The 22,115-nt window shown below is 40.1% G+C and overlaps 1 protein-coding gene across 2 annotated transcripts in view; it reads right to left on the bottom strand.

Annotated features, from left to right (window-relative positions):
* The window catches only part of SZT2 (SZT2 subunit of KICSTOR complex), a 3,556,133-nt gene that overhangs the window by 2,559,491 nt on the left and 974,527 nt on the right, over positions 1 to 22,115 (bottom strand). For both annotated transcript variants that reach the window (XM_044085412.1, XM_044085413.1), the window contains exon 26: positions 10,547 to 10,754. In XM_044085412.1, coding sequence (XP_043941347.1) covers positions 10,547 to 10,754 — 208 coding nt within the window. The remainder of the gene's footprint in view (positions 1 to 10,546; positions 10,755 to 22,115) is intronic.

Raw genomic sequence — 22,115 nt, 5'->3', positions numbered from 1 at the left:
TCCAGAAACACATCCCTTGGAAGCATCCATTTGTGGGATTGAGGTAAGGACCTGCTCAGAGTGTCTGTGACAATATTTTGACCTGAGGAAATGTAAACAGCCTGAAGAGTCACTTGATACTGTATAGCAAGTTCTCACACCTGGAGTGTCAAGCAGCAAAGAAGATAAGATCCCTGTCCTCCAGTTTGTTGACATACCACATCACTGTGGTTGGTATTGTCTGTAAACACCTTGAGAGGTCCCAGGGAGATGATGAAATGCCTGAAGAGCCAGCAGAATAGCTCTCATCTCTTTGACAATGTGTCCTTTATGTTGATGAGGCGACCACACCCCCTACACTTTTAGGGAGACAAAAGTTGCTCCCCATCCCACATCAGAAGCATCCAATAACAGCTCCTGAGAGGGAAGAGGGGGATGAAAAGGGAACCCTGGATTTAGAGATAACTGCTAAATCCTCCAGGGAAGTTCCTTCTGGAGACAAGGTAGAACAGGAACTACAAACTCTAGGGGATGCGCATGTTGAAGCCAAACTGATTTCAGACACCAGTGAAACTTTCTCTTGTGGAGTTTGGCCTGAGGGAGCATGGGAAAGGTGGATGCCATGAAATCCAGAGTACTCAGAAATTCCTTCCTGTTATAGAAGCCAGAAGAAAAGAGTACGAAAGAAGGAAATAAGTGTTAAGGCCCTGAGGAGGAGGCAGGCATGTCAGCACTGGCACAGTCTGGAGCTTGCATCTCAGAAAAACAGTCTTGAGAAGAAGTCAGAAAAGACTTTTTAAAGTTTATTGTGAACCTGAGGCTTTGCAGAAAAGAAATGGCAAAATGAAGATTTTGCAACAGAATCTCTGGACAGGATGCCTGAAACAGGAGGTCGTCCACGTAAGGAAAGACTTGGATCTCCTGAAGCCTGTAAAAAGCAATCACAGGAGCGAGGCATTTGGTGAATACTCTTGGGGGAGTAGAAAGGTCAAAGGGCAAAGTAGAGAACTGAAAATGCCAGGAAGCAAAAGAGAAATGTAAAAACTTCCTGAAAATGGGATGGCTCAGGAGATGGAGATAAGCATGCTTGAGATGCAGAGACACCATATAAGCCCAGGGAAGCAAAAGAAGGAACAAAGTCTGAAGGGACAACATTCAAAAGGAAGGCACCTTCAGAAAAGTGTTTGAGACAGGTCTAGAATTCATCTCCAAGTGCCTTCTTTTCTGGGTACTAGAAATATCCTGGAGAAATACCTCCTCCCCCTTTGGGACACAGGCAAGTCCTGAATAGTACCCGGAGTCAAAAGATCCCAAAGCATCTCTGGAAAGAAGGAGAGTTGCTCCTGAGGGGGCTGAGGAATACCCATAAAAGGAGAAAGGAATTTCCAAACAACAAAATACCCCTGGTGGATTATGGAAAGAACCCAGGAATCCTGAGTAATCTTTAGCCAAACAGGAAGGGTGAGACAGAGGTGGAGAGAAAAAGGAAAGTGGCTGGAAAGAATAGGATAGTCAGACAGCACCTAGTTTATCAGGAAAAAGAGGCACTAGAAGTCTGAGTAGCCTTCACAGGAGGAGACTGCTTACCACCCTTTTTACCCTTAGGAGGGCAAGATTGCTTGGGAACAAAGGCTGGCATATTGGGGTAGTTTATCTGAAATTTAGCCACAGCTGAAACAAACACATGTTTAAGTTACTGTACAGCCTTGACCTTATCCCGAAGGGACTTAAACAAATCAGCAGCAGCTTCACCAAATAAGTGTTTATTACCTAGAGGAGCAATCATCAACTTAGCCTTAATATCACCAGGCAAAGGTTAAAGCCAAAGCCATGAATACCTCATCACTGACCCAAAAGCAGCATCCCTAGAATAAGCATCTGCTGCATCATAACCACATTTGATAAAATGATGAGCCACCTGGGAGTACGTCCCTAAAAGGGAAAGTGCAGAAGTTTTACCCTCAGTCTGGAAGATCAGAAATAACTTGACAGGCCTGGGATAAGAGAGCCAACAAGTACCTGGACATATGGGTCTGACAATTAATGGCCCAAAAAGTAAAGGTAGTAGAGATATAGACCTTCTTACCTAGCCTCTCCATGGTTCTACTATCTTTATCAGACAGCAGTAACTTAGAGAAGAAAGCAACTGAGATGACTTGTCAGAAGTTACACACAACACTGAGGGGTCAGCAGACAGACACTTGTAGAACAATTTACAGTCCCTAGTCACCCTATAGAATCTATCAGGCTTCTTGGGGGCAGGAGGCTGAGTCTCTAGAGCCTTAGAAGCATTAGATAATGCATCCAGCAAGGCAACCAAAACAGGAAGAACACCAAACGGTCTTGGCGAATCCATCTACAGCAACTCATAAAATCTTTTTTGTATCTTAAAAACCTGAGCACAACACCATTTAAGGAAATCCATCATTATAAAGATAGTGTCCTCAAAAGAAATCTCTTCAGAGGGAGTATCAGAACTGATAGATTTCTGTTCTTCTGATCCAAAATCCAAAGGAGAAGGAATCTGAGAGGAGTGAGCAAGGGATTCCTCATTTGAATCTGACTCCTCCTCAGAGGAATCTTATTCTCTGGGTCTTTTAAATGGGATAGAGGATCAAGACAGGGGTTGGAACAGAAACTCCCTGAGGAGGTTTTAAAGCAATCAAAGCACTAAACAAGTACTGAGTGAAGGACTGTCATTCACTCTGTGGATCCTTAGAGGCAAAAGAAATATGTTTAGTCTTTTGCTTTTTCTTCAATGGGATGTCTACCTTATAGAATTTAGAAAGCTCTGAACCAAGACGGCTTTTAATCATGGTACTAGACACTTCTTCTCTGACTAAGATTTGAGGAAGCCCCCTATGCCCCTTGGAAATAATCAATTGTGGTTCCCCCTGAATGTCCGAAGCAGACACCTGCAATGTCTTCTCAGACATGCTTAAAGTCAGATCCCTGTTGGCCTCAAACCCGGTTGTGGCAGCAGAATCCAATGATAAAACCGGGTGAACCTCCAGGAATTTATTCGCCTCTGGAAAGACATTCGGTGGAAGGCTGAACAGCAGAAGATTCTGGCCTACATTTCTTAGACTTCTTCTTCACAGCCAGCTGTATTCTGGAGCGGGAAGTGCCCGCCATCATATCCTTAGCAATAAGCTTAAAATGCTGGTTTTCAAGATAAATAGCCAAAGAAGAAAGTCTACTACAAACAGTCTTAGGAACAAAGGCCTGACAGACAGAGCAGGACATATGGTCATGTGAAGCACCAAGGCAAAACACACTGTTCATAGCAGCCTTTATGGGGAATCTGTCACCCACACTGATATTTACCCTTCTTGGATGACATGAAACCCCACAAGCAACAATATAATAAAAAGAAGATAAGTAAAACCAAAGCCCAATGGGGCACTTACCTGCAATGGCTTGGTAAACCAGTTACGGAATGGGCTTTCAGACCAACGATCAAGAGATGGCATTCTGACTGGTTCCAAAGAAGTACTGAGGATGGTACATCCAGATGTCACCATTATGCCCTATGCTACGCGAGGAGCATACATGTGACGTTTAAAGTACCTTAAAGCATCCTAAAGGCTTTGGTATACTGTCCGGATGTTTTGCCGCTCTTGGCAGGGGATCCCTATTGAAATGGAAGGACATCACCTAGACATAGCTAGTGCCTAACACTCTACTGCAAGACAGCTTACACCAGTATTTCTTAAATTAACAAGAATGGAAAGTATATATTCATCCTTATGATGTGGTCTGCTAGGAAGCATTCTGCAGGAGGCAAATGCTGTGATGTCCTCTTCTGACAGTGCAGTTTGGCATATTTTTGCATTTTTTTTCATATTCCTGGTATACTGCTTATCATGTCGGCCCTCAAAGTCATAGCAGAGACTGTCAAACATTAATGCAGAGGGCCACAAACCATACCAGTTATGGTCTGTCTATGTACGATTCTGCAGACAATGATAGACTGGGAAATTACACAAGTAAATTCAGGAAAGGAACAATAAAAGAACATTAACTCCTATTCTAATGTGAAATGGATATGCTTTGCATATTAACATTCTGTCAATGGACATACTTTGCATATTAACACACAGCTTGTATTTATAAAGTAGAATACTAAGTTTGTATTTGAACATGAACACAAGTATTCAATTTACAAGTTACGCTGCTGCTCTCATTTTTTGTAAAGCGCTTTTGATAAGCTCTTTACGAAATGTTATACTACAGTTGTCAGAAATGTAAACACTGCACAGATAAATTTAACCGTTGCTTGATATTTGTGTTCTTTACTTTTGTAGCACTCTGGATATTCCTACTTTACACTCATATTTACACATAATGTTCTGTCTACAGATGAACTACGGACAAATCTTACTAGAAGGTGAAAGGAAGCATAAGGACTACAGCACAGCAACAGCAATGATACAATAGATACATTAGTATTCAAGAAAAATGTGAGCTGTTCAGTCATTTGCTCCACTCTACAGTTTCATGGCTGTCACCTTGACGTACATCTACCCTCAACATCACATTTCACTTTTCCTGCATATTGAGGGATTTGCTTCCCTTAGACACCAATGACTAAACAACCTGAGTGATGAAGTGGTAAGGAAGTCACTTCACTGTCTTGCTAGGTCAATGTCAAGACAGAAAGACCAGTAAGAGAGTGCAAACAACCTGTCATGGAAGTGCAGAGCAGACATTGCTGCAAGGTTTCAAATCCGTGCACTATGAAAAAAGCAGAACAAAGCAAACTCAACATACAATGCAATAAATTATATATGTGCCACACTTTAAGATATCCATTCAAGGCAACAAACTGGAGAGCCTATCCAGATACACTGGGATGGTGGGAGAGTAATGAGCACCCAATGGAAAGAGTTCTCCCTCACAGATAAGCTAAGACAGTAAATACATACCTTTACACAGGACTCTGAAAGCCTTCTACAGTGGGTACAAGGTGAAAAGAATTCTAGCCTCCTACGCAGTAGACCGGGGTTCAGTTCCTGGCCAATGCAGTGTCTCATTTGTATTTCACACTGAGCTGAACGGAGGAGGGGCACTGACCACAACTCTCATCTGTGATATATAACAATAAGTATCCCGTTTCCTTGCTTATTATTAATAGTTATGCCTTACTCTTACCATTTATTGCGCTTTTTATTGTCTGCTGCCTAGTTTTTACTATATTTTATTGCTATAAACTAATCTGCACTGTTGTACTGCAACTGTCTGCCTTACTGGGCCTGTTAAATCACTTTTGTTACTAACTCACTGTTTGCAAAGCTTTTTTAGCTAGTTTCACTGGGTGAAATGTATTAATTGGAAATTTTCTCCATTTGTTAAGCATCTGTATGTTCTGATTTTCCTGCCAAGGAATGCATCATCTAACTGATTTGTTTGCAGTTAAAAGCATTCTCTAGAGTATCATTGCTCCTTTTTCTGTTTAAAACTTTCATTCAGTGTCTCACTGCTGTTTTTCTGCTGTAATAAACATTTCTGTAGAATTTTCTGCCTAAAACAGTGTAGCTAGTAGCTGTAGCATAGTTTTCCACTGTCCCTCCCTATTGTTGTCTTGGTTTCAAACTTTGTTCGGTTTAAAACTTTGATTTAGTGTCTCACTGCTGTTTTTTTCTGTGATAAAAAATTCTGTATTGTTTTCTGGCAAAAATAGTGTAGCTAGTAGCTGTATAGTCCAGTATTAGGATTGCTATCTCTAGGCCTGGTTATTTGTTTGCAGTGGTTGTTTGTTCTGAGCACATTTTCCAGGCCATCTTGGATTAGCAGAAGGCTTTCTTCACTTTAATGAGAGTATCATGTCGATTGGCCACTGGCTGATAAAGGTTGGCTGGTCTAGGGCTTGGAGTAAGCACCTCATTGGTTTATTTAAGCTTTTTTAAATTTGTTTTAAGTTTAAACCTTCTGCACTACCTTTGGGAGGGTTTCTGCTATTTCACACTGAGCTAAATGGAGGAGAGGCTCTGACCACAACTCTGATCTGTGATATATAACAATAAGTATCCTGTTTTCTTGCTTATTTTTTACTAGTTATTGCTTACTCTTACAATTTATTGCATTTTTGCTGTCTGCTGCCTACTTTTTATTGCACTTTTTATTGTCTGCTGCCTACATTGCACTGTATTTTATTACTATAAAACTAATCTGCACTGTTGCACTGCAAATGTGTGCTTTACTGGGCCTGTTAAAATCACTTTTGCTACTGACTCACTATTTGTAAAGCTTTTTTAGTTAGTTTCACTTTGTGAAAAGTATTAATTGGAACTTTTCTCCATTTGTTTTCTGTAATATGTAATAAACATTTCTGTAGTGTTTTCTGCCTAAAATAGTGCTCCCTATTGTTGTCTTGGTTTTAAACAAGGCCAACCTCCTTAACTGCTTAACCTTGAATTATCTTCTAATTTCTTAACCTTGAATTATATTCTGTTCTTCCTTTTCTCCCTTTCCACTTTCTTAGTATCTGGTGTCATTCCAGGGGGATCCAGTACCTGACAGCCTGGGAAGATATGATCGACAGACCACAATGCTTTGCTAGAGATGGCCTGCATCTGTCTCGCTTGGGCTTCAGGCTTCTGGCAAAGGCCTCTGCCTCCCCCATGGTGCCTTTTTTTGGAAGTCATGAGATCAATACAACCAACATAAAAATTTCAACAAAGTGCAAATTAAAGGTCATGCTGCTAAACGCTAGGAGTCTATAAACATGAAACTGCACTTATTGCAATAATTTTTAACTCTGGACGATATTGACATTTGCGCAGTCACAGAAATTTGGTTCAAAGCTGCGGACAGCACCCCAGCCTTATCTGGTTATTCATATTACCATACATTCAGACCCCAAAGTGTGGGCAACAAACCCAAAAGAAGTGGAGTTTCAATACATATTAAAGACACACGCACCAATAGGCTGGTCAAACAGTATGATGCACAGGAGACACTCCAGGTGCAGTTAACCATTGACAAGACCCCTATTCAAATGATAGCTAGCTAGAGGCCCCTAAATTTGCCTCAAAATGCCCACTTCACCTATCTGGGCCTCTTCGAATCTATCAAGATTCAACCCTTTACTCTGATCCTGGGCAACATTAAATACCCAACCATAGATTGGAAAAACTATTCATGCCAGAACACAAATGCCCAGAGATTCCTCAACTTTATCAATGCAAATGCCTTGGAACACCTAGTCGATACCCCCACAAAAGGTGATAATATCTTGAACTTGGTATTAACCAACATGAGTAACCACTGCAGCACCTCTACAGTATCATCTTCCCTGGTAAGATCCGACCATAAAGCGGTCACTTTTGAAGTTGGCATCTCCCCTGACCCCCTTCCTCTAGCGAGGGTCAAACAAAAAAACTTCAACAATGCTGATTACAACCTCCTAAGGGATGGTATAAACAGTTTCACAGCCTCCACCCCTCTGTAGGAACTGGCACCAATGTTCAAAATCTACACCAAAGTACTATACGAGCACTTATATAGATGCATGGAATGAGGAATACCTGACGGGACAAAAATCATTCCTCGCAAGGAAGAGTGAACCTGTCTGGTGAACATCTGGAATAAATAAACTATATAATAAAAGGGAAAAATTGCTGTTCAGGACCAAGAAGGAGCAGGTGCCCAATTGGAAGCAATCTCTCCTTAGCCTAAACAAGCAAATAAAAGCACTTGTGAAATCCTTTAAAGCCAGCTTTTGAGTCCAAATTGGCCACATCTACAAAAGAAAACCATAAGGTCTTCTTCACATATGTCCAGAATCTCAAAGGAAGCACCCAGATCTGTTCAGAACTGGTGGTCAAGGACACCACATACACAAATACTATAGATATAGCCAACCTACTGGCTGACAGATTCAGTGAAAACTTCACCCCGCTGTCTCCCCCATCAGTAAATCAGGACATCACCAGTACCTGCCCCCCTCCCCTTATCTCTAGGGAATAGGTCATCACTGCCCTCTCAAAAGCAAAATATACAGTCCCATGGGACCCAATAACATCCCAGGCTGCATCCTACATGAACTCAGGCATGAACTTGCAGCAAAAGTAGGCACCCTATTCAACCAAAACCAGAGTACCAGCTTTGTACTAGCCGAGTGGGGGACACCCGCTGTCATCTCTTCACACAAAGGTGGAGCGTCCACCAATCTGGGAAATTATAGACCCATCAGCCTAACTTGCCTAATCTGCAAGGCCATGGAGCGGATTATTAAGGACCTCATTAACAGGAACATTGGCAACCTCCAAACACTAGACCCCACACAGTTTGGCTTTGTCAAGGGGAGGTTATGCCTGATGAATCTGGTCGACTTCTTTGAGACAATCACCAAAGCCACCGACGAGGTAAAGACAGTGCACACTGCCTACCTTGACCTTGCCAAAGCCTTCAACACTATTCCCCACTCAGGCATAATTGCTAAAATCTCTCAACTAAGCATCAATCCGTAAGTTACCAGATGGGTAGCAAACTGGCTCACTGATAGAACCCGCCTAATCAAAATAGGGGAAGCCACCTCAAGCAGTAGACCTTTAATGAGTGGTGTACCCTAGGGAACGGTCTTGGGGCCTCTGTTATTCGTGATATACTTCTCAGAGGTGCCGGCCAAAATCAGTGGGCTATGACCGACCAAGTTTGCAGATCACTGCAAGCTGGGTGCGGTCATCAATTCTCCAAGTGATGTGGACATCCTCCAAGAGGGTCTCACCCAAACAAATGCCTGGTGCAGGAAGTATAGCCTCAAGCTGAATGCCAAAAAATGCATCATCATCCCCTTTGAGGAGAGTGACATCCACACACATTATCACATTAATAATGTTTTAAGCACACAATCAGTCATGAGGAATTTGGGCACCCAGGGTGATAGCAACCTGACTTTTGACCATCATGTTGCTTCCGCTATACGGAAAGCTTTCAACATGGCTACATCATAAGTAAGGGTATCTCATCCAGGTACAAGGAGGTCATAACATCCCTGTATTCTTCCCTTATAAGGCCAATTATTGAGTACAATGCCCCCTTCGGCATGTACCTTGCAAAGCACATGCAGCAGCTGGAGAAACAACACAGGCTCCTCACAAGGAGAGTCCAGGGCCTCAAAGATCTACCCTACACAGATAGGCTAAAAACCCTGTCTGTCTATTCAGTTTCATACAGACTCCTCAGAAGTGACCTCTGTCTGGCATATACAGCAATCTCAGACCCCGCCTTGATGGGAATGCTGCATATCCACAAGTCAAGCTCCACTCGAGCAACCTTCACACACAATCTCAACCTGATTTGTGACATCAACAGGACTTGTTGCCGGGACAGATTTGTGACCCACAGACTCCCCCATCTGTGGAATAGACTCCCTCTCCATGTCAAGCACAGTACTTCATTATCCCTTTTTAAACGAAAACTGGATGGGAAGCAGAAAATACACCCCTGGGATTCCACCTGTGTCCCTGCTGGACAGGGGCTTTGGGTGCTGACTTCTCTAAACAAGGGCTAAACGCTTGGCTAGGCTTATAAGGGTCTCAGGGCCAACAACCTAGTAACTTCCTATGATCCTAAAATTAAGTTTTTCAGGACTGTGAACAAGAGGAAGGCCTAATGGCAAGGGTACACTGGTACAGAAAACAGATATTACAAGTACAATATGCCACTGTAGGCCCAATTCCTGATACAAATATATGCAGTGAAGTCAGTTGTACAGCAAATAATGGAAGTGACCTCACCCCTGGAAATGAGGTTTCTGACAGCATTTTCCAGCAAGTGGCTTGTTGTGTAATGGTAAACAATAATGTAGCTAGCCTGCCTCTCTGAACATGGAACAAAGTTACAAACAACTGCTGTGTCTTTCTCAGATTGTGTACCCGAGCAGGCTGTGAACATTCAAAGTATGAAGGCCTCTCTTTTTCTCTATCTCTCCTGATTCTATTTTTGCAAAGAAAACAGGGAGCTGACTGAAACAGTTTAAAAACACTTTTGACATGGGACCTCAAAGATGGCAGACGACTGTGCAACATGTTGATTAGAGCCAGTAAAACTTATAAATTTTGGTAAAACTGGCTTACATGCCAGTAATTACACTATCTATATGCCAGCAAAGAAGTTGTTTGAAAGAAAAAAAAATGAAAAATCTAATTGTAAAACAAGATGAACATCTCTGTCTGGCAGCAAGCTCACAGTTCTTCAGCAAAAGGCAGTATGTGATGCAGTTTTAAACAGGAAATATCTTCAAGTAATTTAGGGGAAAAATAAATCAAATGCATTTAGAGGTATTTAAAATAAGTAGGACATTGGAGGAACATATAAAGTCAAAGAACAAAAGGCTGAAAAAAACAGAACATTCTAATGACAGAATATTCAAAAGAAAATCAGGATTTTCTGAATGAAAACTGCTTCAATGAAGATCAACAATTATAATGGGTGCAGCAGGCAGTAAAACAAAAGGCAAACAAAATGATGTGCACAGGCTGTACAGTGCAGAAAAAGTTCTAAGATAATTTTAACTCTACTTTTAATCCTCTAAAGAAACCAAATATTAAAGCATTTTCACCTGAAAAATATGTCTTTTGTGGATCTCTCCACTGGTGGGTTAACCAGCTGCTCTCTTAGTAAATCCTGTGAGCAATTGTAGACATAGACTGGAAAACAAGGACGGTTGTGGTCAGTGGTATCGACATGAGATGCTTGGCGACCAAAAGTGATGTGAATTTCTTTCTTCAGTAGCCCTGAGAACTCTCTCTGGTCCAGTCCTGAGTCAGCTGTGCAAAGAAACACATATGATGAGATCATACACGACATTCTGAACTGCTAAATTTGTACTACACACTAATTATTTCAAGTTTCAGTTTTCCAATTGCAATAAAATGATTTTCACAAGCACAATTAACAAATGTGTAAAAAGTCCTACAAGATTCCCAAATTCCCAAGCCTGAATGACGCCTGATCCAGCCTAGATTTGTAGAGCATGATTGGGGTGCTAGAGGACCCAACACTGGTAGGGCTAGGTAGAAATGGAGTGGAATGATGGGATATGACCCTCTCATCTCTCTGAACAGGGAGAGAGGGGTTGCACTCACCCCTAGAGTAGACAAGGCAGTGTCAGCTTCTCATGCCTACAGGGTGGGGCAGGGATACCTGGAGGGAAAGTGCCTGTGAAGACACGTCCTTTGCTGTTATCTCATTGCAAGATCCTCTCCTCTGACTCACCAACTGTGGGGATTAGAGATGGGGGAAGCTAAAGCAGAACAACCTTGAAACACTACTGATGACTGTGTGAATGCTGGCCCCTCCCAGCTGACCCAAACCCCTGTGATGGGGAACAAAAGAAACTATTAGCTGTAGAGGGGGCTGATGACCGATAGTCACAGGGGGCAAAGACTGCAAAAAATAAATAATGCCAGGTGTAATCACAGGAATCTTAAGTAATCAACTATTTTTCCTTCTTGGTGGCTTAACAGTCTAAAATGTGCCTGGTTCTGATGAGCAGAGGGTTGGAATCACAGATGTGACCCAGGTGGCCGAGGTTCAATAAGCAGCCTCAGTAATCGAAAAGCCAAGGAGGGAAGAGGAAGGAGTGAAGAGGTTTTGCCTGCTCTCCTCCTCCTGGTGGAGACTGGACAGATAACTTATGCTTGAGAAGGAGGGACAGGCCTACTTGGAGAAAATGCCCATTGGGGAAGTCAAAGGATGTCCTCTGCCAACAGTCCATTGCATGCTCCTCCGCTTCACCTTGCCAGGTGTGCTCAGTGGAGAGTTAGGATATAAAAATATTAGCAAAACTGTGAAATCAGTCCCAGTGGCTGTCTGAGTGATGACCCCATCTCAGCAAAACTTCACCCCAGTGATGGAGAAATGGATGGGCCAAACGGCCAAGAGGGGAATGATGAATGACAGATAAGAGATAAAAAGAGCAAAAAAATATCTAAAATAAAAAAAAAAATCAGTGATAATTTTTAAAGTGATTTGTTACAGTTCTTTTTAAAGTGCTCTGCTTTTGTTTTGCATGCATTACAACAGTAGTATCACTTATTGTAGTGGCAAATGTTGTGTGTGTTTTCTTTAGTGGAGTTGTTTTTTCCAAGCTAAAACTGTCGAGACAAAGCCTCCACCGGCATTCTGAAACTTACGTTTCTGAAACTCCGCCCCTAGCATGATTTTTTTACTTATTTTATTTTACATTTGTTTACCGGGACTGTCTGATTGGGCTAATATATTTTCAGAAGATGCGCGGGGAGAAAAGCTTCACACTAACTTAACAGAGTTACAGCGAAATAAAGTTATTACAAAGCCTAACACAGACAAACGACATTTTATTTATTTGACATTTTAACTGGGAACGTCTGACTGGGTAATAAATACCCATTTTCAGCAAAGGCCCTGGAAGAAAATCTCCAGAGAGCTAAATAACTTCAAGTAAGACACTAGCACAAATGTAAGTTAAAAAAAACATACATAACATATAGTGGAATACATAGAATTCATTAAAGCATGAGGAGACACTAAGTAAAAATTCAGCTTCATTTCATACAGTAAGAACCTATACATACACAGTGCAAACATTTGGACAGCTAAAACTAATTGAAAATGAACACTATCAACATATGACGTATACACAAATTGCAGTTCACAGAGATTACATTAAATACTGCGGTGGTGGTGCTGCGGTAGCGTTGTCGCCTCACAGTTAGACATTGCCCGTTCGATTCTCAGTTAGAGCGTCTACTGTGTGACAACATGCGTGAATGGAAATTCCTTCGTTGAAGGTTGTGCGTTAGGGCCCGGCAAGCCAGCAGGTAAATCTCTACTGCCAATCATTAGCGGACCGGAGTTCCGCTGTGGCGACCCCTAACCGGGAAAAGCGGAAAGACACACACACACACACACACACACACACACACACACACAGATGACATTAAATATATGATATCACGTTGGGTTAACAGTGCTACAATAAATGAAACACACAAAAGAAAAACAAAGACTCTCGGAAATAAAGTGCAAAAACAGCTTTGGTGGTGACTCCTGGCACCTCGGCTAAAAAGTCTTCAAGGGATAATTTGTTACACCAAAATCACATTTTTTATATTGAATTACATGATATTAATTAATTAAATTATACACCCATTTCATTTAACGTGACTTTGAACCATTTCTAAAACTACCTGTTAACCTTTTTCCCATACCTACTTTATACATTCTTATTACCTAATATTTCTTATACAAAACTTTTTAAATTAATTTCTGATAACCAAATTAATTTATTAAATTAATCAAGTTATCAGAAATTAATTTTAAAAGTTTTGTATAAGAACTGTATAAATATTCATTGTTTTCCATTTCATTCTAAATCATATCCATCTTCACAGTCATCTTCCTGGTATTCCATAGCTCGCTGACTTTCCTCCATATTTAACTATGATTTTCTCCACTTGTGCTTGGTTGTGACTACTCAGGCTCTGTTTTTTTATTGAAAGTCTTTTTGGTCTTCTTCATGAATATTTTTATTGTTTATATTAACCATTTTCCTATCTTAATAAAGGGGCTAAACCACTTTTCTTGAATTATGGCTCAGGAGAGAATGCAGACTTGTCTACTCATTCTCGTGCCATGCCACTATTATATTTCTTATTAAGCTAAAACACTGAGGCACATCAAGAAGAAAAGACCAAAGGTATAGTTAAGTAGACTTCTGTCTCCAAGTCATATGTATCATCACAGCCTTTTATACAAATGAGACATTAAGAATATGAGGTCTACCAATGCCCTAGCTAGACACATTATTAAAAATCCACACCACAAGTTTAGATTTGTGGTGTTACAACAGTTAGTGAAGGACAGGCAGGGTAGGGTGTTAGACCTGGATTTAGATATTTGTGAATTAAGGTGGCAATTGAGGTTGGATGCCACTATTTTTCCTGGTGTCAATGACAGTATTAGTATAGCAGCCATACTTAAACTAAAACATATTTTAGGTTAATATATATACTATTAGTGCATGAGGCAATTTAACTTTTTGACAAATTGTTAGTAATATTTTGGCAATTTTTGCTGTTTTTACAAAGTCTGTGTTACAATTTTAAATAAGTAGTTGATGTGTTTAACAAATGGTTAGGCTTGTTGAAACACTATACATACCAATTAATTATTAATTTTTAGTTAATGACAATGTACTTTTAACTTATTAGTCAGTTTTAATTGCTTGATTGTTCAATGGGGAGGGGTATAAAAAGGTTGAGTTGGTGATGATTATTGTTCTGAAGAAGTCTAACAGCAGTTAGATGAAAGTGCTAAACCTGTGGAGTTTGTGAATAAAGAGTTTTGCACAAGCCTTCGTGTCCAGGGTGCCTTCATAATTGTAAGTTTTAGTCCCTTTTATACAAATGAGTATCATTAGCAGGTTACACCTTGTACTACAGACTGAACAAACAATTTTACAGTTTGGAAAGTGGGGAACCATGTTGTGACCCTTGCCCCATCCAGTACTAAAATACACAATGCTGGCAGGTCTTAAATGCTCATTGTGGTCAGAAACTGGAAAAAAGCATATGTAGATATTATTTTAATATTCTATGGTACACAAAGCATAGCTTTCTGCACAACTGTGTACAGCATACATAATAGCCTTGTAATCCATACAAAGCTATATTTCAGTATGAAAAGAAATGTAACAAGTTGGGAAAATATAACTGCTCATTCAAAAGGGAAATACAAAAGAACTGAACTGAGTTGTACTTAAGTTCTACTGAATTAAAAACAATGTACATAATTCTTTAAAAAGTAAAATATACTTGACTTTTTAGCAAATGTAACACTGGTGAAAAAGTGTGAAAAACTGTACATAGAAAAATTGTACACATGCTACTGTGGGAAGGCACTGCAGCTTGGAAGTGTACCTATCTCTGATGTGCAAGTTATATGTCCCCTTTCTGGAAAACTGTCTGCATGTACAAAATTATTTTGGACAAATTTCAATCACTGTTGGCAAGACTGCAGTGGAAGGTACTGGGGCTCACTCTAAGGTGGGTGAAATTCTGGGAAGCCAGGAACTATATCTCAGATCTGTAGGTGTACACTGTAAAGTTTATATGAGTATAGCAGACACTGGTTACTTCAGCAGCAGAAATGTTTATTTACGATATGCCCTTGATCACTTGTTCCTTACATATAAACTTAGCTTGTAAATGTGTAGATTATGAATCCATACCTCCCCTAGTCATACATTTGGTGGCAGTTGGTGGGATTAATATGCCAAAAAATGACACATTATCTGGTAGTAACAGATGGGATTTACATTCAGGTTTGCCATGTATTTTGTATGGTTGTGGTGACGACATCATATATTAGAAATGCATATCTATTCTATTCTGTCACAGAAAGTGTGCACCCTTACAGCCAATACAGCAATATATCTTGTACAGCTTTTATTTCATACCTTAGACTGAATATTTTGGAAAAAGGCCAAAATCAGCGTGGTATGAAAAAATGGCACAGTCACACCTGGCTAAAAAAAGAAAGGAAATTCTGTATGTCAATATGACCAAGGATGACATAACAGCTGTCTTGGATGGAACTAAGGCTCAGTCCAATGAAACAGAAGCATGCAGCAAAATAACTCAAGTCTGTTTCCAGATAACATTGAAATACACACTGAGCTGAAAACAAAATGGCGCTGGATACAAAATGCCTGGAAAACAGCCGAGAAAATGGAACTGTTTCAGGTATAGGACAAAGACAGGGCACACCAATACAATAAGAAACTGGAGGGTCTTCAAAGGCACATGAGCAATGGGGGATAAAAAAAAGAAAAAGTCTTCTGTGCCTTGGCAAGTACTAAACTGTTTCCTCAGTATAAATGGGGGTGGGGGTGATTCTGACAGTTTTACTCTAGTCTAGCACTTGAATGTATATTTAATCAGCACCAGATTGAGAAGGAACAATGGGGCGGGGGGGTTAAACTTCTTTGCTCGTGTGTAATGCACTGCATGCATTAACTAAAATGACTTACATGGACTGCTTTAATTATGATGTAGATAAACATCATTTATTTTAATGTTTGAAACTTACTCTCAAAGCTAAAGGAGAAAATGTATTGAATAATAATTGCACAGAACAATGTTAGCAATTTTATTACAAAAATAAGCATTTACTTCCCATAAGTAGGTGAGTGAATATCAAAGTACTACTACCAAAATGTTCAGAGATATTACAATATCAAGAACTGTCATTTAAATATCAGACAAAACAATTTGCATATTTTATTACAATTGACAATTGATGGCTCTAACTTGGAAGAGCCTCTTGGTCCTGAAAAGGCTACATTGCTAAAGACATTAAGCCTCATGACTTTAAGTCAGAATCCAGCCTTTGGTTGATGAACTCTCCAATGAATGGGCTGACATTCAACATCAAAATTTAACAAAGACCAATCTGATTATCATTGCTGAATTTGAGATTATTTTTGGTTTATCTAATAACAATAGGTCTTGAGGCATTGTCCTATTGGTTAACAACAAATGGGGTCTTCAGTTTACATTACATTATGACACCAATGTTCAGAGATATTACAGCCATTAATTTCACCACTCTTTTATGTAACTGACCAAATCACAGTTGCTACTTCACAATATCTAACTATCAGACTGTTACGGCCCTCTCCACTACAACCTCAGTCTCCTTTTTACCTGGACCTCCTCAATACTGCTTTATAATTTGTAACCATCTTCATCTTATAATTACTTCACTGTCTCCTACTCCATATCTACTTACAGCTGATTCCATTTGAAAGTTACTACACTCTTATAAGGTTTATATTAGCTAATATTTTTCTGTAATCTTGTTTTAGATGTCATGTTTTAATTAACTTTCATATCATTACTATTCTTTATATGTACACTTATTCTATGTATGTACATATATTACTTTTGATTAACTGTCATATCATTATTAGTCTATGTATTTATTATTTTTTTTTATCTATTTCATTTATTTTACATTTGTTAACCGGGATAGTCCAACTGGATACAAGTCCATTTTCAGCGGAGGCCCAGGGAGAAAAGCTCCACATTGTAAATAATTGACACTTAAGTATGTAGTTACATAGAAATCAACACATTTAAGAAATCACTAACAATTTATAGTCAAGGTTCGATGTAATTGAAGCAAATATTGTGGGTTTATGGTAGTCATATAGAGATGACATTATACATGTTAGAAGTGTGTAAGCGAGAAAGACATGTATTTCAAGGTTGAATGTAAGAATACTAGTTAAGATTAAAGGTGGTTAGCTAAGAAGGAAAGTTTTTGTGAATAGAATATAGAGGGGGAGAAGAGTGTAGGGTCAGAATGGGTAGGAATCAAGCTATATTCCTGATAATAGTATTCTAAAGTTTGTAGAGAAGTGTATGTTGTTTGGGTTGGGGAAAGTTATTAATGGGTATTTCACCTCTGTGAGCTAAGTTTATCTTATCTTTGTCATAAATATATATATATATATATATATATATATATATATATATTTTTTTTTTTTGGTTAGTCTAGGTGGAGACATGGACATAACTATGTATTTTCTTACCTATTTGTTATTTTTTGGTTAGTCTGGGTTAAGACATGGACATAGCCAATCCCGGTTTACATAGATATTTAGGGATGTTTTAAATTGGGGCAGGGAGGATATAGTTGTTAGTTCAGCAGGAAGTAGGTTCCCTTTTTTTTCCAGCAGAGTTGGAGAATAAAGATTCACCAGCTGAGTTGCTGACTTTGGTTGTTTGTACTAGCATTCTGTTAGATGAGCGGAGGGACGCTAGGCTGTAGGGGGTAATAATATCAGACAGAATGAGAGTACTGGTAGGTAGATAGAGGGTTTTATGTATAACTATGAGTTGGTTATAATGCAGCTGATTGGGTAGTTCTAGCCAGCCTAGTTTGTGAAGATTTTGACAGTGGTGGGTTCTATAGGCTGACCCTGTGGCAAATCTAGCTATACTGTTATAGCAGGTACTGATTTTGTTAAGGTTTGAGATTTGTAAGGATGGGTGAGGTGTAGAGAAGGGTTGACAGCAGATGTGTCTGAGCTATGGCAGTTCTGGCAGATGGGGTTAAGAATTGTTTAATCCTATACAAGGAGCCTATTGTTTTAACTGTTTTTATGGTTTTGTCTTTATGGGCGTCATACTTCAGATTATTATCAATGATTACTCCAAGTAGTTTAGTGAAAGGTTCAGGGGAGATTATGGTGCCACTGTTAGATGAAATTGCAATTTTTGGTAATGTTAAATTATGGGTAGGGGAGAAAAGAAGAAGTTTGGTTTTGTTTGGGTTAAGCAGGAGGAGACGATTATTCAGCCAGTTTTCTACTTTATTAAAGGTGATTTGGGATAGGGATTGTAGTTCTGTGGGAGTGGAAGCAGAGCAGATAAGTGTGGCGTCATCTGCATACTGTATACAAGTTGTATCTGGGATAACATTGGGTAGGTCATTTATGAAAATAGTGAAAAGGAGGGGACCCAATATAGAGCCTTGAGGTACTCCAAGGTTGACAGGTAGAAGGGGGGATAGATTGTCTTTCCATAGAGCAGCTTGTTGTCTGCCATGGAGGTAAGAGTGGAACCAGTTGATTACTGGGTTGTCTAAGGAAAGTGATTTTAGAGAGTCTAGGAGTAGGTGATGATTTACCATGTCGAATGCTTTTGAAAGATCGAGAAAGAGGGCAGAAGAGAGCTTATTCTGATTACGGTTGTGATTTATTGTGTGAGAAAAGGAGAGAAGGGCAGTACTTGTACTATGTGCAGGTCTAAATCCGTGCTGGGTTGGTGCTAGTAGAGTCTTCTGAGTAAGGTGTGTTAGAATTTGCTTGTGTATGCATTTTTCCATTATTTTGGCTAAGGGAGATAGTATGGCTATAGGTCTATAGTTAGAGAGTTCTGTGGAGGTTCCCCCTTTAAGAAGAGAAATAATGTGTGAGATTTTCCAGATGGAGGGGATGTGGGATTCTTGTATAGTACGGTTGATAAGGATGGAGATAGGGTATGCTATTTCATTAGCGGACTTTTGCAGAAACTCTGCAGGAAGTAGGTCTACTGCTAGAGTGGTGGGTTTTAGTTTTTAAGCAAGGATTTAATATAGTCTGTGGGTATAGGATCAAATTTAAAGGGTGGGATATTTGCCTGAGTGGGTGCGGTAGTAGTAGAGGAGATGGGAGATAGGTTGTTAGCAAGGGACTGGACTGTTTCTGTGTAGAAAGTATTAAAGGTCATTGCAACACTCTTAGGAGGTAGTTGAGGGGGTGAAGGTTGCTGATTTGCCTGGGTGGAACAGTTTATTCAGACATGACCAGAATTTTAGGGGCTGATTTTGGTGTTTTTGCTGTAAATTTAAATAGTAGTTTTGTTTGTCTGACACAATAGACCTTTTTGTTTCATTTCTCATTTGTTTGTATCTAATATGGGCTTGTGGGCATTTGGTGGCTCTCCAGGAGGTCCATGCTTTGTTTCTAGCAATAATGTTTTGTCTAGTACTATTGGTTAGCCATGGAACAGTTTTGTTTTTGGTTTTGATTTTTCTTGTGGGAGCATATCTGTCTAAGATGGCAAGGAATCTAGCATTGAATTCTGAGACTGATATGTATGTATGTATGTATGTACATTTATTATGCAAACATTGTATAACTGCTTTCTACTCATTCTGTAAAAATGGATCATTTCTCCCTGGGACTCCACTGAAAATGGAACTTGTGCCCATTCTGACTTACCCAGTTAGCAAAAGCAATAAATAAATAAATAACAGAAAGCTGCAGTGGTAAATGTCGCCTCACAGCAAGAGGTGCTCTGGTTCGATTCTCAGCTGGGGTGCCTTCTGTGCAGAGTCTGCATGTCCTCCCTGTATTCGCATGAGTTTCCTCTGGGTGCTCCAGTTTCCTCCCACATTCCAAAGACATGTGTCTGCAGCACAAAGTACAGTTGCATTACAGTTACCATAACTGTAGATGTTCAAGTAGATCATTGCTGCAGTACAACAAAAGAAATGAAGTGGCATCAATGGATCCTCATCTTATATGCTAATGTCTGACTGTCAATCCTCTGATGTCCTTTGGCTGGGAATGATGCAAAGGCTCTGGAGAATCAGACCAGTTGAGGGCCTCTGCACCGCAAGAAGATCCAAGGATCAGTACTGCAGCACTGACTACGAAGAACATCTAATAAGAAGAGGGATTATCCAGCACTACTCATGGATAAAAAGGGAACTCGTTGGTGGGGCAGGGGGAGTGTAAACATCACAGCAGGTTGCATTGTCTAAGGAAGAAAAAAAAGTTATGTACTCACCATGACATTTCATCTGTGTTGTCCATTTTCATTCTCCATCAACTGTTGGGTTCAGATCCTTGGATCCAACTCAGCTGCTTCCTCCAGAACACAGAACACAAACTCTCAAGCTTCTCTCTTTACCCATAATGCCCTAGTCACCTAAGATACCTCAGATCTACTTTGCAGCCCACAGACCATCAGAGCAGTGGAGAATAAGGAAGAATGGAAACTGGGGCTCAAACAAGGAGCAGAGGTTCCTCCAATACCCTTCGATCTTTCCAGGAGTAAAGCAAGGGGGGGGGATTGGTGGGTGATAAATTGAGGAAGAATGAAAAAGGCTACACAAATGGAACATTATGGTGAGTACATAACTTTTTTATCTGATGTTGTCATTTTCATTCATTACTGAGTCCCCAACTACGTAAATCCTGGGAGGGCTCCAAGGAAGGCTATTCCTGAGCATAGCTGAGCCAAAGGCTGCTCTTCCCCTAAAGACCAGGTCCAATTAGTAATTTTCAATAAAGGTATGAGTATTAGCCCAGGTTGAAGTCGCACAAATTTCATCCAAGAAAGTTTTTGAGAAAAAGGCTGAGGAAGTCACCACAAACCATGTGGTATGGGCTTTTGGTGGTTTTGGTAAGGACAAACCTGCTTTTCATAAACCAAGGTAACACAGTCAGTCAACCATTTGGCAAAAGTCACTTTAGAAACAGGCCTGCTTAACTTTGAATCAGAAAAGGAAACAATAATTGTTCAGATTTCCTCAAATCTTTGGTTCTGTGAAGGTAGAAAAGTACAGTTGTGTACACTTACCATAAATGTAGATGTTCGAGTGCATTCACTGCTGCAGTCATTACATTTGGGTAATCTTGCTGGCAGGTTGCCCTCAGTCGGCCTGAATTCCAAAGTCTTGGGTCCTGCATCAGCTGCTATCACCCTTTCCTAACGTCAGGTCGTCAGGGGTATAAAAGAAGCAGCCAATGACATTTTCTTCAGTTTTTCTTGCCCCAGATGTCAGGTGCCCCCCTAAAAGGGTAGCTAAAATTTCTATATATATATATATATATATATATATATATATATATATATATATATATATAAATACATACACCAATATAAACTTTACCTTCATCTACAAGCAAATACACCACATAGGTTGTATAAATCAGAGAAGGAAAGAAAAGCTCCAGCAGAAAAAAGGGGGATGGCGGGTGGGTAACCTGGACTGCAACAGTGAATACACTCGAACATCTACATTTATGGTAAGTGTACACAACTGTACTATGTTCTTCGTGTTTCACTGTTGTAGTCATTACATTTGGGTAGAGTCCCAAAGCTATGGTTGGGAGGCTGGGGCTAAACAGCATTAGGAGCGGCTATGAGGCCCTGCAGAACTGCAGTGGCAAAGCCTGCCCTGGATTTAGAGTAGAGTGGCAGATGATAGTGCTTTGTATAGGTGTGTGTACTGAACTCCAAGTAGCAGCCTCTAATATGTCTTTGGTTGGTAATCCCCTGAGAAAGGCTGCTGAAGTGGCTGTAGCTCTGGATGAATGTGGCCTAATGCCCTTAGGCACTGACTTGCCATGGTGTAAACAGCAGAAACGAATGCAGTGGCCTATCCACTTTGAAATAGTCTGCTTTGAGATAGCCTTTCCTTCTGATCCTGCAGCATATACCACTAGTAATTGCTCTGTCTTCCTGAAAACCTTGGTTCTGTCCAGGTAGAATCTAAGCTGTCGGTGTACATCCAAAGAATGCAGAATTCTCTCCCCCTTGTTCTATGGATTTGGATAAAAAGTTGGCAGATGAATAGTTTGGTTA

Source organism: Protopterus annectens, chromosome 10.part0, assembly GCF_019279795.1.
Source record: "Protopterus annectens isolate FY-2018-M chromosome 10.part0, PAN1.0, whole genome shotgun sequence".
NCBI lineage: Eukaryota > Metazoa > Chordata > Ceratodontiformes > Protopteridae > Protopterus > Protopterus annectens.
This window is presented reverse-complemented; position numbering and strand designations above follow the sequence as displayed.